Genomic DNA, 17,835 nt, shown 5'->3' with positions numbered 1-17,835 from the left:
TCTTACTGACATTTAAAGATTCATGAAGCTCAACTCAAGGACCTGTTGGTACAGACCCTTGCAGAATTATGATGTGCAGCCCGGGCTTTTCGATGCCCTAATCAAAGAAGAGCTGGGATGGCGCTGAATTCAGGGAACAACATCACAGCCTAATGTTCTGCAGCAGAGATGAAAGGCTGCACTGTGGCTGTGTGCGCTTTGTTTTCTACATTTAATTCAAAACAAACAAACAAGCTTTGCAAGCAGGTTGCCTTTAAAGCTCTGTCATAGCAGGGCACCTTGCTACAAGGAAACCACTAAGAGAGCAGTAAATATTGCAGATCCCTGCTGCATGGGATTGTACAGATGACATCTTTCTGTTGAATTCAAATTTAGGCAGTCTACACATAGTTTACCGGCCCCATCAGATTCATCAACCGCATCCTTCAAAGGTGTTCCTGAGGAAGCCACGTCGTAGAGGAAAATCGAATAATATATTTTCCTTACGACAGGAATGTAGTTGATGCGACCCGGCAGAGCTGCTTCTGCATCATCACTTCATGCTGGATCGAGGCTTCTTTTACACTGCAAACAACCCGAGACCTGTAGAAGCAGAGTAGCTAAGATGACGTTTGAATTCATTCAACAAAAGCTTTGTTATTTATATATGTATACATGTGGGCATGTAGGATACGGCAGTACATATTGTACTGTTGCCTTCTATTGCGGTACAGTGTCGATACACTGGCACCACATCGATATTTTTAATAAAACATTCAGATTCCCCCGAGAGTTTGACTATACCATAAGTTGTTATGATACAATGAAATCAAAGAAAATCACAAGGTTAAACATGAAGAATAGAGGGGGACAGAGCTCATTATTCTTGTTTTTCTTTCTACTGTAACAGTTATTGTGCTGTTTCATAGATGACTGTCTTCTAATGACTATTACAGAATTTCTGTATTGTACTGCGATCGTTGTGGTGACCACCATGAGTAAATAATGCACTTTTAGTTTTTTGAAACACAGAATTCATCTATTTTTTTAGACTTATGTTTAACAACATTGTATATATTAAGTTTCATAGTTTTAGTTTTGTTTTCAAGTCCATGTATTGTGGCTGCCTTGTCTTCTGTGACCTCAGACGTGCCTCACACATGGTAAAATGCTCTAATTTTCGCATCTTATTCAAAAACACTTTGCAAGTCGCTAAAGGGAGCAAGCAGCGAGCTTTTTGAGAGCAGTGTCACCTGGTAGCTCATTCAAGCTTAGGGGAATATTATGGTAAGCCCAAAGCAATGAAACAGCTGGCAGTGCTGCTCGGTGACTTTCTCTCTGTTTTTACTCTGGGCCCATTGTCCCTGTAGACACTACCAGGGCCATTCTTACAGCATGTGTACAGCAAAACAATCATTGCACTCCCACTGTCCTTCGGTGCACACTCACACCTACACACACACACACACACACACACACCCCTTCTTTTCAGTACAGTAAAGCAGCAAAAATGTGTGCCAGCGGGCTGAGAGTTGGCTTTCAATTTAAGTGGTCTTTGCTTTTACTCGGAGAGCTTCTTGACATTTGAAAGCAGTGTGGACTGTGTTGTACTGTACTTTATGCTCCCGTGGATGTGTGTTGGTGCTGCATGTGCGTGACTCTGGAAGAATGAAACAATTCTTTGTGAATCATTGTGATTGACAAGCGCTGTTCAGTGCGCTATAAAAATGCCACCTAAAATGTGAAAAAAGTACTGATAGAACCTCGGTATCTTATACATGCAAACTCAGAGGCAAGATAACGATAGCTAACTTTATGCATAAAACATAAATCAATAAAATGTCCGCTTAGTGTATTTAATACTTTTTGTCACAATCATGAAAAACATTCCTGTGATATTGCATGTGTGTATGATGGTCTGTCATCATCCTTTTGTAACTGCTCCCCCTCTTGCTCTTTACCCCCTCAGCCTATTTAAGTGTGACAGAACCTCAGTGACACTCACAATGGAAAAGCTCTTTGAAAGCCAAGTGTATGAATAATCACTAAGACACCCCTAATCCATTTTTAAAGAAGGGAATATTAATGCACTAACAACTGTATCTGCTCAGTATGCGTCAGATGATTCCAGGTCTGCAAAAAGCCCCCTCTTTCATACTGAAGCTCCAGCAAGCATTAGGGGATCACTCTGCACTCTGTCACCATGACAACACCAGTTCCATGTCCGAGTGGGTGTACACACTTCATTTAGTAATCCTTAGCGAGCAACGTGGGACAGCTGTGTGCATGCTGAGAGGGTTTAGGCTAGAAATCATGCCAAAATACACTTAATTTCTGGAAATGTGGTCACTCTTGTGGGCATTATGGAATTAGAGTTTGAGTGGCAATGCCTGGCACCTACTGTATACATTACAGTTTTACTGGAAAGAAATCTGATCTTTATCTGAACAGGTACTTTCTTCAGTACTACAGTGCGTTCAAAGGGAATGTTGAGAGGAGAAATACAAATACAATCACTTGATTAATGCTGAATTCTATTAGCATTGAGCCGTGGCATAGGCACGTTCGCCGGTCTTACTGTAAGTGGCAAGAGCTCCATTCTGCCAGCCACACATCTCTTCCTTAACACATGTGCACTGCGTATACACACAGTTGTCTAGCTGGGATAAGTCTCCTGGAGTCTTACAGTTTATTAGTAAATTTGAACAAAAAACACCTCTTTCACTTCTAGTTTTTTACAGCTATGCAGTAGGTGGGGCTTCGACCTGCCAAACCCATGGTAAACTCATGCAGTGGATTAGGCTGGCATGCTGACAGTGAGTTACTTTGAGAGATTTAGGAATAGGAAGCGTGAGATGCCATTGAGCACACTGAAAAGAGCCCCATGACTGACAAAAGATAGATGAGTCCTCTCTGCTCACAATGACTAGCACTTACTTGCTATCATGTGGAAGCAGTATTTAATTAATACAAGCGTGAAAGCGCTAGAAAGAAAGTTAGAGCATCATTGTTTCAGTCTGATGGGTTTGTCAAGACCATGAAATTATAGAGCACTGAGTTTGCTGTAGTGTATGGTATCATAATATTACTGCGATTACTGCAAGTATCAAGAATTAATGCTACTATTACTAATAAATCATGTACTCAGCAATTAAAATAAATGTACTAAATATACTAAATGTACTATATATCTTTTTTAAACTAACAAAACCGCTGCTGCGCTAGCTCTTAACACTGATGCTTTTTTTTGTTCAGTTTCGGGGTTTCTCTCTTTTTTGGGGGGGCGGGGGATCAATATTAATGGCAGACAGATAACATATTGCAGTCGAGTGCCGTTTTACTTTACTGATCGTTTTTCGTCAGTATGCCCTGAAATGTTGCTGTAAAGTTTTCTCAGACAAGTCTCATAAAAGGAGACTTCCAGCTGTCGCACAATTCTCCCGTGATTTGTGTCGACAGTCGCCTGCGATCCGCTTTGCTTGTGGTTCATTTTCATAATATGGCTTTCATGTATAAATCCATACATTTAAATGACATATATGAATGATATTGTAATCTGTGCTAATGGATGACAGTTAGTGAGTGAACCACTTTTGACTTGATGGGAAAACAGCTCAGCCACTTCAGTGAAGTCATGAGTGCTGTGCATAAAACACAGTCACTAGTTTTAGGTATCAGTCATAAACTTTACACACACTTAATTCTATTAGTAAGGATCGCACAAACTAATAAGACTACAAGTCACTCTCCATATAACATATGATTTAGCACCTAAAAACAGGGACTGCAGATTTGGCTGGATTTCCTAATAGACTGTAAGTCATTATGTGCTTTGTTGATTCTTAACTGTGGAGGCTGCACAAAGTAGCTTGATTATTGTCTTTTGCTTGCGAATCATAGAGCTGCACCCCTGTTTAAAGCCTTCAGGAAGCTGTGTAAAATGTAAACAAAATGCATTGATTTGCAAGTAATTAAACCTGGCGTGTGGCTGAAAAATGCACAAAAACAACAATTCCAGTGTTTACAGAAGTTTCACATTCTTTGTGGAAAAATATACTCATTTTATATTTGACTCCAGCAACATGTGTCAACAAAGCTGGGGCAGTTTAGGCATGTTTGCCACTATGTTACATCACATTTTCTTTTAACAACATCCTGTAATTGCTTGGGAATTTAGGGGACAAATTGCAGTCATTTTTGAAAGTGAATTGTTTTTTTTTTCCATTTTAGCTGCTCAGCAGTCCGGGCTCTCCTTTGTCACATGTGCCATTTCTCGGTACACCAAGTGAGTAGGTGACAGATCTGGATGGCAGGCAAGCAGACTTTAGAGCTCTTACCACTACTGAGCCATGCGCTTTCTGCTGTGTAATTGTCTTGCCGGAATATGCAACTGCTGCCTGAGAGCCTGAACTTCATGACCATTCAGTAGTGGTTTTCAGCATTGCCACTCGCACACAGAGATTTTCTGAAGTCCTTCTTCTTCTAAAGATCCCCAAATTCATGCAATTTTATGCTGAGGAAATTATTCTTAAAATGTTGAACTGCATGTGTGTAGTCTTTCTTTGGTAAAGCTCTCCTTATCTTTAATTCTGTATTACTCAGCATGTCTTTGAGGCTCATTTTATACCCAATCATGATTAACCTAGTGGTGATATTTTCTACAGGGTGTCATTATACAGTTTATCCTACTCATTTTAAAACAACACATTTTTTTATCATGTCTTTGCACCATTTTAATAAAATATAAGCTCTAAATGATTGCTGTTCTTTCGGTAGCAGCGCTGTACATAAAGTCTGCCATATCCACATGCAGTGTCGGGGTGATGCTCACAGGTCTGCGTCTCCCGTTCTGTTGGCAAGAGTGGAATTATTCAGAAGAAGCTGCACTACAGTAAATGTGTTCAAATATTTTTTAGCCTTTTGGAATGATTATTATCTGGGATGGTGCGTGCCACATAAAAATGAAAGATTGATTAGGCTGTGAAGTGCTGGTCTCTCTCTGAAATAGCACAGTACTTCACTTCTAAATGAAGTCTAGATATTTCAAAAGATTTTTTAGTTGCTAAGAAAGTGGCGTCTTTGAAGTGAGCATGTCCCCTTGGTAGTTATTCCTGAGCTCTGGGAGAGCTGAGGAATACTTTAGTGGGCTTGTCTAAGATGTTCTCACACATTCGCCACAGTTGGTGTGTTAAGGGGTCATTTTGTGTCCAGTCCTTCTCATCCAAGACAGAAATCACTTGCCACCAGGGATGTCTTGATCTGAGGATTTATTTTTTTTAATTCTTTATGTTTTTGCACCTGATCTGATGAGCTCAAATAACATATGGCACATTTTTGAATTCACTATCAATAATGCCAATACCGAGTCACCATTTCAGCTTTATGTTGCCGTGCCTAATGCAGCCACATTGTGTACAGAGTGGAATTTGCAGGGATATATCAAAGTACATCTGCCATTTGAAGGTCTCCATTAACTAGACTACATTATATTTTCCTTTTTATGGTTTCCTATAGATTTGTATAGTGTGCTTTATTACCTATAATACAGTACATATGAGTCTGGAAGTGGATTGAAGAGATTTTGAATACAGCAGGATTTTAACTACAGACAGGTAACAAATTACCGGGGAAAAAGACAACACTTAACTGGGCCATCACATGCAACGAGAACGGCCTAAATCCACTCTGGCATTGATTCTCCAAGTCTCTGGAAGTGTACTGGAGGGCAAAAACACCGTTCTAAACGATACTGCCTCATTTGTTTTGTTTTTTTAAGGATGCTGGTGGAGAGCGCTGCCCTGCTCATCAAACCAAACTCTCCCATAGGTGCTCAACTGGGCTGAGAGATGGTGACTGTGAAGGCTGCTTTGTTTTGAAATATGAAATAATTCCCCCACCCCACCCCCACGCCTTATAGATAAGGATGCTGTCATCCTGTCATTCTGCCAATAGTACAGTAATTTCTGAATTCATCTTCTTCCTGGTTGAAACAAACATTTTTAGTCTGTCGGGCGGCTAGTTTAACATTTAACAGCCTTCAGTCTTCACCTTCATGCTTGCTGCTGCATTCTCTGGGGTCTTTTGCTGTTACACAAACGTAACATATTACACCTGCAAAGAAAAATATGAATCACAGCCCTGTTCCTCAGGTTATTCTTACTTTATAAAGGTATCCAATAATGAATTTTTGTAATTTTCAGTGTTGTTTGGGACTTACCAACAACAAAAGACCAACAGCAACTTTTTTTTTCCTTAAACAGAACTTTTCTGTTGACTCTCTTGGTTTGCTGTGCATTTTCCTATTTTGCTGCCTTTTTTATTGACTTCTAAGAACTGATGGGGGAAATGTGTGATTATCATGCCACATTCGCAGTACAACAAGCAACATAATGTGACATGTTTCCTTAATTTATAGCGGAGAACTTACCAGTTTCAGCAATCAAGACAGCCTCTTAGAATTAATGGTTAGCCATTTTCGAGTAAACCTGCCCACACTGAGTAATTATAATAGACGAGATAAACACCAAGAAAATTGCTAATGCTCGAGGAACAAAAAAAAAAAAAAATCCTGTGATAATCTAACCCCGTAGTATCATCACAGAATAAAAAATCTTAAAGTCTGGTTGTGGTATTTAATTTTATCCTTTGACTGCAGGTTTAACACATAATTGTCTTTTGAATCTGATGCCAAGTGGAACAGTCTTTGGGATTGCTTTTGTTTTTCTTTGGGGAGCTTGTAGTCTCATGGGGAGAGAACACACAGTTTGAATGACAGTCATCAGTCTTTGCTGGTGCAAGCTTGTTAGCCCTGAGCAACCACCAAGACCAAAATCTATTCTATCAAAAATTAAAAAAAAAAAAAAAAAAAAAAATATATATATATATATATATATATATATATATATATAGATATATTTTTTTTTTCTTTTTTCTGAAAATGGAAGCTCAAGGCAAGAGTGTGTGCAGAGGGGGTTTTTTTGTAGGAGTGAAAGGATAAAGAAGAGTTTTTTTTTAAATTTCTAACAACTTATTGTGCATTCTCATAATAAACTCTGCTGCCTGGTCTAGTATAAAGAAAGCACCCTTCAAATGTATTTAACTCTGTTTTCTACAGTACACTTATTATCATCTACACAATCAAGCCCAACCCGTGCAAGACACCAGCAATCTTTTCAGCCCTGCTAAGATAGAAATGTATTTGTCTCTTGTAAAAAGGTAGCAGTGAGATAATGGTCTACATGTGTCAGTATTCTCACCAAAGGAAAAAAAAACGCTGATAGACTGCGATGTTGTTCATAAGCTAATGGCTGCTGCCGATGATAAAAGCTGAGGGTTTTACTGGGAGAAAAGGAAAAAAATGATGAAGAATGTTAATAATGACCTGTCAGAGCTTTTCAGGCTCTTATTGCAAAAGAGCATCTGTGTGTAATTTAGTTGTTGGAAAAACATCATTCAAAAGCATTAGAAAAATAATTTTTTATGCTAAGAGAGATTTCTGTCTTTCAGGCAAGGTTAAGCTGTGCAAACATCGTACTAACGAGGTTATATTTCTTTTTGTTATTGACCTAATTATTCTGTACGTCAGTGAGTCAAAGCAGAAGGATCAACTCGCACCTTCCCCGATATGGAGTCATGAGTCTGTATTTTTAGTCATATTACTTAAAAGGAGTTTATCACCTTGTTGTAAATACATGGATTTGATTGGTGGATTCCACTGAATTTAAAGAATGACTGGGTTTTCCTTTGAATGCAACAGCCTAGTTCCTCCTAACCCAAGGGTGGAGAGGCCTTTTGTGTTCAAGTTTACTGAGATAGTAAAAGTAGCTGCCAGAGTGTTTCTGAGCTCCACAGTAACAAACTGTCCTTCCTGCAATAACCCTCCATAGTTACAAAGTGAAACATGTCTTTCACCTTACTGAAACACAGTTGTATAAATATTTATTTGATGTGGAAGTGTTGAGGATACAAGTGGAGACATCCGTACTGGTGAGATAAGAACTGTTTAAATTTTCATGAATTCACCAGTAGTCTGGTTTTTGGCGCTTGCCCACACTCTAATTGGCATGTTGCCGTTCTTGTAGTGAAGAACTTCATGAATTATGCACGAAAAACAACTTACCACGTGTCCCATTATAACCACATTGTGCTATGCAATTTTCAGTCTGCTATTCTGGAAAAAAGGCAATACTTCAGACAGTTCTATTCTCATTACAACGCAACTTCAGTTTAGCACTGGGATCAACCAAACCCCCTTGTTTCTTACAGCTCGCAAACACAAAATCTCACCCCTTTAGCAACATTAGAAAATGCCTCTTGGTGGCAAAGGCCCGCTGCATTTTATTCTCAGCCGTGTATAGGATTGAGACAACCAAGTGTCACACCAAGGTGTGTAATAGCTCTGTGAAGGTTCTCAGCTTTAAACAGAAAAAAGTTTGAGAGCCACAGCTTTAGATCTTTTCACAACATTTTCCTTTTTTTGTTAACTTGCCAGGGTGACGAATCCCATACTAAATGCTGCTTTGTGAGCTGTGGATGAACATAGGTCTTAAACATTGTGCTTTGAGAACGAACTGAGAACAAAATTTTATCTAGAAATTATTTATGGCCAAGTAGATTAGTAATGTAGCTGATATTTATTCAGCAGGAAAGCAAGACTGGGTGTTTGATATCAAATAAACTGAGGTTATGTGTAAGAAAACATACGAGGAGACTGCAGCATAAAATGCAGGCTGCTGCGTTTTGCTTGCAAGCCCTTACATGAACCAGCTCTGGATTCTTTAGTCCTTCAAGAGGGCTTAATATTTTAGTAATGAGGATTTGCTGCATAAAATTGCAAATCTAAGGGTCAAAAAATGATCTATATTTAATTTGCTGCAAATGAAGATTTACTGGCCTGTACTGTTGTATAAAGCAAAAGATTGGTACTGCATTTTGCTCTCTGAAACTATCATGAATTCTGAGGAAGTATCATGTACTGTATGTAAGAATTTCTGTTGTTGAGTTTTGGTTTTGTATGAATGACTTTTTGAAATCCTCGTAGTTATCCTTTATAATCACAGCATCTCTGTGGGTGATGCAGAGTTACTTCTTGTATATTGATGTTGACCTGGCCTGTCCAACATTGAGAAGGCCAAGGGTAGCCACACAGAATGCCGAAGATTATGTTTCTGTCAAGTCACTGCTTCGATTCTCTTACTTTCCTGTCATCGCTCCTATGATTCATTTAAGAAGTTGCATTCCTCAGTCTGGCCAGGCCAGACAAGGAGAGCGATGATTGACAGGTAAAGACATTACTATGCGAAGGGAAAGAGAGTACAGGGAGAGATATGAATATTTGAGTGGATAGCATAAAAGAATCTTGTAATTGATTTTCTATCTAAGCTGCCGCTTCATTTACTAAATAAATGCATTCACTTCAGGTAGTGGGTTGATCTTGTCTTCTTCATTGTCTCATTGTGAAGACAAACTTTATCATATTTTGTATTGGATGATGATTTTGCAGATTTTTAAAACTTTGGCTCTACTGCTCAGCTCAGTAGTTTTTTTTTATAGCCCTGCACTTACCACTGAAGAGTTTCAAACATTTATCCTTGTTAAAAGTAGGCCGCGCTTAAATGAGCTTGTGCTTGTTCCCTTCCGACAGATGTGATCCACACCGTGGGGCCGGTGGCCAGAGGTCACGTGGGCCCTACAGAGACCAATGACCTCACCTCCTGCTACCAGAACTCCCTCGACCTGATGAAGGAGCATAACTTGAGCACTGTGGTGAGTACCGTACACTGCCAGGCAGAGGGACAATTGGACTCTGTTCAGAGCGGTTTAAAAGACATAAATTATATGCTTTGGTGTTTTTTTGTTTAACAGCGAGTAAGCCTTCAGTGAGAAAAGCTGTGTTTGAAAATTTTGGAAATTTGGAAAAGGTATGGGAACAAAAGGATTTAGCATCTTTCATTTTAGATACAGTTCTGAAAAGCCTTAATCTTCTTTATTTAAACAAAAGCAACAGAGAACACAACAAAATGGTAATGTTTCATGTTTGTCAAACGAAGGCTTTTCATGTCGACTACTTTGGGTTGTGATTAAATGAAAGGCAGGCCTTTGTACCCACCTCTCTATATTACGACTGTGAATAACTATGCTGTTATTTATTTTATTTTTTTGTTTGGCAACCCACTTGAAGGTTAGAAAACTACGCCCTTTCTCAAATTCAGCAATGGCTTTGGTGTAGATTTGTGATGTATAATTTTCTTGTTTTCAAGAAATTAAGTCTCCTGCACCAAGAAGTAATTTGAGATGTTTCTTGGACATATCTGTTCCACCTCTTCAAGGAGAATTTGCTTCTTTAAAACACCAGAAAAACAATGGGTTCAGTGAATATGACTGAATCATAAGGGCTTTAGATGAGACAGTGCCCACGCAACCCACAGCTGGCAGATGATCATTCACGCACTATCTAAGCTTCGAGCCATGTGCGGACTGTATGTTTCAGGCTGAGCTATGTGATATATGGATTTGCCCTGCCCACAGAGGGTAAACAAAACACAGTGTGACACAAAATAGCCACAAATCCCACTTTCTATGTCAGCATACTACCCTGCAGCCTCATCAGAGGCCAATCAATGGAAGAAAAATGAGACATACATGAGTGCCAGTTTCATTAAAGACGGAGATGACAAATTCCTGCTCTGTTGATGACTTATTGTGAGTGCAACAGACACCTCTATGTTGCAATTAAATGGATTGTGAAGCCAAATGTCTGAAGTAGTTAGGTTTTGGTGCTTCAAAGTTATATGAAAATGAGTAGCTTTTCTACTGATCTTGAAATTTCTCAACTAGTTTCATCCACTAATTATGAATCACAGGCATGACATTGCATTAGAATATTACACAATTAAATTATTTACTCTGTTCTGCTCAAGAATTCGCAGGCAAAGGGAGCTCCTCGGCAAAATGACTTGGCATCACGGGCCTCGTCACCGGAACGCAGCACCTTGCTTACGTGCTTTCATCCACAAACCACAAAACCTTGCTTTTTTGGCACATTCCTAAGATTTATTTAGATTAGGTCTATCTCTTGATTTATTTATACAATAATCCATATATTTATAAGAAACTGAGTTTCTGTTTTTACTAGGAGCAGGCAGGATTCTGTCTAATATATTTATACAGCTGCTCTGAGTTGAACAGGCCTTCAGTGAAAACAGTGGTTTTCTGTGATTGGCTGGCCTTGTAGGATGAACATTACATTATCTTAGCCACAGTCCATTTGGTTTCTCCTTTCTGCAAGGACAAAAGACAGCCTTTTTACTAAAACTGAAAAAGAAATAGCTGTTTCTTTCTTCAAGCAAGGCTGTGGCCCTGATTTAGTTTTACTCTAGTCTGCCTTGATATGCAAGGCACACTTGAAGAGAGGCTGAAAGGGTTCTCTGCTAATTCTTTGTTAGCCGGCTATCTCGCAGACTCTTGGTGCAAAACACAATGAGTCCAAGTTTCTGGTTAGAGCATTAAGCTCATTTCAACTCATCTGAAAGGGTCTCAGTATGAGGTTTGCTGTACGAGAGATCCCACTGAAGACAGGCTCACTGCCAAGCGGGTCTGTAAAGTGGGCAAAAGAAGGCGGGGCAACAGGGAATCCTAGATGGCTGCATCTCTAAAGGGGATTCCAGGGCATTAGAGAGGAATAGGAGTCAAAACAAAGCCTAACACAAGATAAACTTGAGCATGAAAGAAGAAGCGATTGGTAGTTAATCCCCATTTCTTTAAGCTCAAAGCCACCCTTTAGGCTACAAAACTGTATGGCTACCACAGTCGTCATATCAAAAACTTCTTGTTCATGTACCGTGTCAAGATAGGGAGTTTACAGGGAATGCCACTAAATTTCAGGACTGAAAATGCATCTCCTTTACCTTAGGGCAGCTCAGTATGTGTGAGTGCATGCTTACTAGTATCCCCAGTGGTTAGAAATGAGATAGAAGAGCATTCCTTCCCCCTACACTAAGCTGCGCTGATTTGCAGCTGTGCTGGAACGGAACTGAGGAAGATCGAAAATGTGACTTTTGGACACCTCGGGCAATTTCCGGATGGGTGAAAAATAGTTTCTGATTATTTTGGTAAATTTGCAGCGTAATGTTTGTAGGGGTTAAATGTCCAGCAACACTTGTAGTAAAGCACCTTTACTGCTTGACCAACACATTTTGTCTCGTTCTCTGGATAAAGATCAGATTGCACCATGTGCTGTTGAGTCGTGTTTTTTCCGAATCATTTGACCGCAGCGCGTGCTGGAAAGTGATAGCATGTATTTGTACACGCATAAACTTTGCCTTTTAGGTGCGTCATCCTTAGGCATATGTGAGTGTGCCTGTGTTGCTGCAGCATCTCTGCTCAGTTCTTCTCTGCCTAGAGGACTCTCATGCTTCAGTGCTTTTTTTTTTTTTTCTGCGGCTGAAAGAGCAGCAGGCTGTCACAGCTCCCTGGGCTCTGACTGACCATAGCCCACAGCCAGGACGCCAGCGTTCCAGCAACACACAGGGGAGCCATGGGAGCTTTGCAGTTTTGTGAGGAAAGTTGCAGCTCTGGACTATTGAGCAGCACGTTGTCAAACAGCCCCCTCCTCTGCTCATTGCTTGTTACACTACAGTATGTTGTTTGCTTCCAAAGGAGGCTCAGGTGAAGAACCAAAGAGAAAACACAGGTAGAAACGTGGACTTGCTAAAGATTGATTGCAGAAGTGTATTGTGATAATAACACTACCTCATTACCTGGCCTGCTAGAGTATAAGCCAGGACATTTTAAATAGGTCTCATAATGGTTGCTTTGATATATGGAGCGTACCATGTTAGTCACAGTCTATTTGGAAACAGCTGAAATTGTTGGGGGAGACTCACAACTCGGCAATGTTGTATTCCTAAAAAGAAATCAGATAAATAAAGATTTTCTGTAATTTGTCTGTGTGCAAAGGTTCCAACCAATCATAAGACATTCATTTCTTTTACAGCCACCAACCCTGCTAATCAAGCTCATAACTGAAAGGGTATTTCTTCAGGTTTAGGGTTTATTAACTGTGTGCATGTGTATTTTATTGATACACATGGGAGTGTACTGTATGTGTATAGAGAGACCCTGGGGGGCCTCGTCTCCAAAGAGCCAAAAAGCCTGAACAGAGGAGATGGTAATGCAGGTCCTCCGTTATGGTTAGTCATGGACAGCTGCTCATATTCTTCCCTGGAAGCAAGTATAGCATCTGTCAGGCAGAAAGAGATATGAAGGGAAACGCCACCATCTGGAAGTCGTTCAGATTTAAGCTCAGTTACGTTTCAAAAACCATATTAAACAACCCTTATACTATGACCTGTAGAATAAAAAAAAAAAATAATACTCAAGCATACCCAAAGCCCCGTTATCATTTTAGTTATTTTATCCTTTATTTTGACTTATTTGGGTGTGCTCTGTTGACATATTAGAACTAGAATTGTACTTCATGGTATGTAATACAGAGGGAGCATTTTACTTGTTGACTAATGATTTTGTGGCAAACTGAACCTCTTTTTTTTTGTTCTTAATTTGACTTTGACAGGCCACAATTTGATGGCTTGTGAAAGTGTTTGTCATTAAGCTATTTCTGGCAGCATATCGTGGGTTGGCAGCTGCCAGTGTGGACAGTGACAGGGTCGCAGACTGTATTTAGTGGCCTCCTCTCTGACTCCCATGCGGCCTGGAAGTGTTTAGCAGTCATAACACACAGGCTTCGAGGAGATCCAGCAGGGAAGCCACAAATTGCCCGTTGAGAAAAATGCTGAAAGCCAAGTGGATTGCAGATGAATGGTGTAGAATGATAGGATTAGCTCCCCCCCTTCCCTGTGGGCTTATTCCAAGGCTGCTATGAGCATTAGCTTTCATTCATTTTGCCCAACAGCGTTCCCAAAAAGCATTCCCACAGACAATATCTTATAAACATGCACACTCTGCTGGAAGATGACAGCTGATAGCTCCTACTGGATAATGTTTTTGACATGACAGGGACAAAAAAAACCTTGTATGAAAGTGAACTTTCCCCCAAGGTGTCTTCAAGATAGAGACACTCTGGGATTTGGGTGAGAAGTTAAACTTAACCTCGTCTTATGTTCTGCTTTGGCCTTGCTCTGCTCTCAGGAATGATATAAAATATGCTGTAAATAACTTTTACTGTGCCATCTTTATTCATGCGGGTCACCGGTGATATTGAAAATGTGTTTTTTACTACTGTATTTAAGTGCACTGGAGGGTTTTTGTTCTTGTTTATGTGTCTAAATATTGCCATATCAAACTTAATGACTTTGTACTTCATCCTTTTCCATTTTGGTGTACCTGCTTCCCAAGTGATTAATTAAATTTCATGTATGCAGTGAACAGGTCATGCACAAACTTTTCCTCTATCTCCTTCTCTCACCTTTCTGGAGATTATTGTCCAGAAGTGGAAGTAGCTACAGTATCGTTTTTGTTTTTGTTTTTGTAAATAATGACTTAGAAGGGTTTGGAGACCTGATTGTGCACATAATGACTTGTAATCACAGTAAAGTAAACTGTACCATTAATTGGGAGAAGAGAATGAAAGGTTTCCTGCTTATCTGCTTTCACAATACAGTTGTTCTTGTGTCTGCATCACCCAGTAATGCATTTAGTTAAGATGACCTTAGTTATGCTCCCTAAAGACAGACTGTACTCTGCTTCTCATTATGCAACACTTTATAAATATAAATCCCCCTTATATATCAAATAGAGACATGATGACTAAATGTTGTTAAAAAAGGAGATCTTTTTTTGTATTGCAACTTTATTGCTTGACCAATGCATTTCGGCTTGTAGCTTTCATCGGGGTCTTCAATAATTATATTGCAGACCAATCTACTCAAATGTATGCCAGACAAATATGATTGGTTGTTTTAAAATTTTCTCTACTGGAAACATTTTTTTTTACTCAAACATAAAGTGCTGTCTGCCGTTGACCCTGATGAAAACTACAGGCCAAAACATGTTGGTCAAGCGCTAAAGTTGTTCTTCATACTGCAGGTGCTACTGGAGCTTCGGCCTCTTCAGAGGCTGCAGTTCTCCATGCACCTTAGAAGTAGGTGAAGTTGGGCCAGAAACCTCTATTCTGTTTCCAAAGGACTTTTTGGCCACACCAAAACAGTCCTCACTCACATTCAACCCACTTGACAGATTTGCCTCCTGGTGAGTTCATGCACATTCCCAAAATAAAAATCACTGTGAAGGGTTTGACACAATGGAAAAGATCCTTAGCGCACTGCAGAAGCACAGGAGCAAGGGGACAGAATGAGACTTCAATGGAGCGATCCAAAAATAGCAGCCACGCTGAAAGGGGTCCAGAGGTACATGAGAAGTGGGCCCTAAAAGGGAGATTGGCCAAATTTAGATCTTTTTTTTAATGATTTTTATGCACCAAGTCTTTTTTGGTACATCTTGACACAGTTTTTTATATATTGTAAATATTTTTTCTCAGCCCATTATTTGTCTCACAGCTAAGTCCACAGCTAAGCATATTTGCAATCCATTATTGTTTTCTCGATGTCAGCAGAAATTGTTTTTGGAAATTTAGCATTCCAGTTGAGATTATTATCTTGATTTGTCCAGACAGCATGTTTTATTTTCAGCTGTGTTTTGATTCCCTTTAATATGTGAGCATTTTTTTTTTTTTAAATCACTGTTAGTGTAATTAAAAATCAAGAGTAAAATGAGACACCTAGGCTTTATGAGGAGACCGCAACGTGCTGTAAATAATTTTATAGGGTGTTGTCACTAAATTAGCTACAATATGTGATTATAACACAGCCCCCCCTCTGTAACCAATCATTGCTCGTAGCACACTTCCACATACACTACATTACCTGCTTGCATCGACAAAGGTTAATTAGTCTGAAGCTTTCAAAAGGTCACACCGACATTTAAATTAGTCATTTCTGTTTGTCTGATCCAAATCATTGGCAACACTGGGCCAATTAGATCCAATTATACTGATAGTGGTTGCCGTGGTATGCCACCTAGTTGGAGTTAATGACCACTGGAACCCCAATTACCTGAGCAACATGATTCAGAATGAGTCAAGGGGAAGGAGGAGCTTCAGGTGTGAGGAGAAGGGAAAGCCCTGTCATATCACCTTCCCTTCACTCCAGGGAAACTTCAGAACTTTATGTGAGGTAAAATATTAGGATATGTAAAATGTGACATTTCTGCACACCTCGAGAGGGGCAATCACAGCTGATGGGTATAGAAGAGGTAATCTCCAGAGTGCCTGTTTGGAGAGGGCTGATGTGAACATGCTAGTGTCTAGATTACAAGCTCAGGAAACCCACATCAATCACCAGAAAGACAAAGCTGTGTCTCCTACTAAAGGCTACTCTATGAGGAAAATCGCAGCAGTTCCATGCTATGTTAATGTGCTCTGACAATAATAAAAGCCCTTCCCATAATTTAAGTACTAAAGCATAGTCAAGTAGTATAAGACCCACTCAACTCTCAGGCTAGTTTTACTTCATCTTTTTCTCTTCTGCTGCACCTGACTGTGAAGAGTCTCCTGAATTTCTATGAAGCTCATATCTCTCTGCGGTACCATCTGAGAATAGAAGCGACAGCTCGCACCCAACTGAGGGACTGTCAGAGGAAGTTGTTGATTAAACAGATGTCGTTCCCGCCAGACGCCATGAGACACGAACACCACAATAAGCATGCATTAATTAAACATACCTGAAGAATGTGGGCAACGCAGGAGAACAAAAGGCATTTCTGTCTATCTTTGTCGCTGCTTCACAACAGGAATGAGAAAGTGACTCACTTCTTACCTCTGCTTTGACTTGCAGAGAATACAGAGAATTTAAACAGGGTGCAAGCTTAGAGATCAACCCAACAGAATAATAGTGATAATTAGGTCTGATTAGCAGCGTCTCATTCAGCTAAAGTGCAGTGTTGGAATGGGTCATTTGGAACAATGTTGATATTCAAAGTAAGTCCCAAGTCATTTGCCTGAAGGAGGCTTCTTTTGAATTACATTGTTTGAGACAAAAGGAAAAACTGCCGAACAGACGATACGTGGACGGTGGCATTTGTTTGCTTTGAAATCGCCTCAGCCTGAACCAATACAGACAAAAATGTTCTAGTCCCTGCTCAAAGGCTGTTTTTCCTCCAGTAGGCTCCCATCTGTTTCGAGCTGCGCTTGATTCTGAAATACCTGTGTCATCAAACATTTCCTCCACCATCTGATAAATGCTTCTTCTTTGATCAAAGGAACTGAGCATGGAGGAAGGATGTGAAATACATTATTGTACATACAAATGAGGCTTCTCTCACAGCCTGACAGTTACTCTTCAGCTGAGTAAATCGCAGCAGTCTCACGGATACTGTAACAGATTGGTGTTCATCGGCAGCAAACTCAGTGGAATGAGTTCTTGTTTACATCATTATAGATAATTACCATGCCGAATCAGTCCAGCCAACAGCGCCTGTGCCATGTGTGTGTGTGTGTGTGTGTGAAAACGGAGACGCCTCGAACACTCCTGGTCATCTTATTACACATGCAGCACTATCCCCAAGGTGGCGCCTCATGTTGCCCTGGTTTGTTCAGTTGTGGCTCAGGTGGTAGAGCGGGTTGTCCACAAATTGCATTGCATGGCTGGCGGTTTGATCCCAGCCATGCAATTTGCAAATGGACGAGTAAAAATATTCAATACAATTTACTATTTAAATTTGTGATATTGCCCATGGGTGAGTCTAATCAAACAGACTACATAAAGAAAGAATCAGGGAAACCCTTTGTTTCATGTACAGCTCAGCAGCTAATCTTTTACCTCCAATCCATAAGTCCAGATT

The 17,835-nt window shown here is 40.0% G+C and overlaps 1 protein-coding gene across 1 annotated transcript in view; it reads left to right on the top strand.

Annotated features, from left to right (window-relative positions):
• The window catches only part of macrod2 (mono-ADP ribosylhydrolase 2), a 396,729-nt gene that overhangs the window by 257,352 nt on the left and 121,542 nt on the right, over positions 1–17,835 (top strand). The window contains exon 6 of the mRNA XM_030747747.1: positions 9,623–9,744. Within this exon, the coding sequence (XP_030603607.1) occupies positions 9,623–9,744 (122 nt within the window). The remainder of the gene's footprint in view (positions 1–9,622; positions 9,745–17,835) is intronic.

Source organism: Archocentrus centrarchus, chromosome 15 (assembly GCF_007364275.1).
Source record: "Archocentrus centrarchus isolate MPI-CPG fArcCen1 chromosome 15, fArcCen1, whole genome shotgun sequence".
Classification (NCBI taxonomy): Eukaryota; Metazoa; Chordata; class Actinopteri; order Cichliformes; family Cichlidae; genus Archocentrus; species Archocentrus centrarchus.
This window is presented reverse-complemented; position numbering and strand designations above follow the sequence as displayed.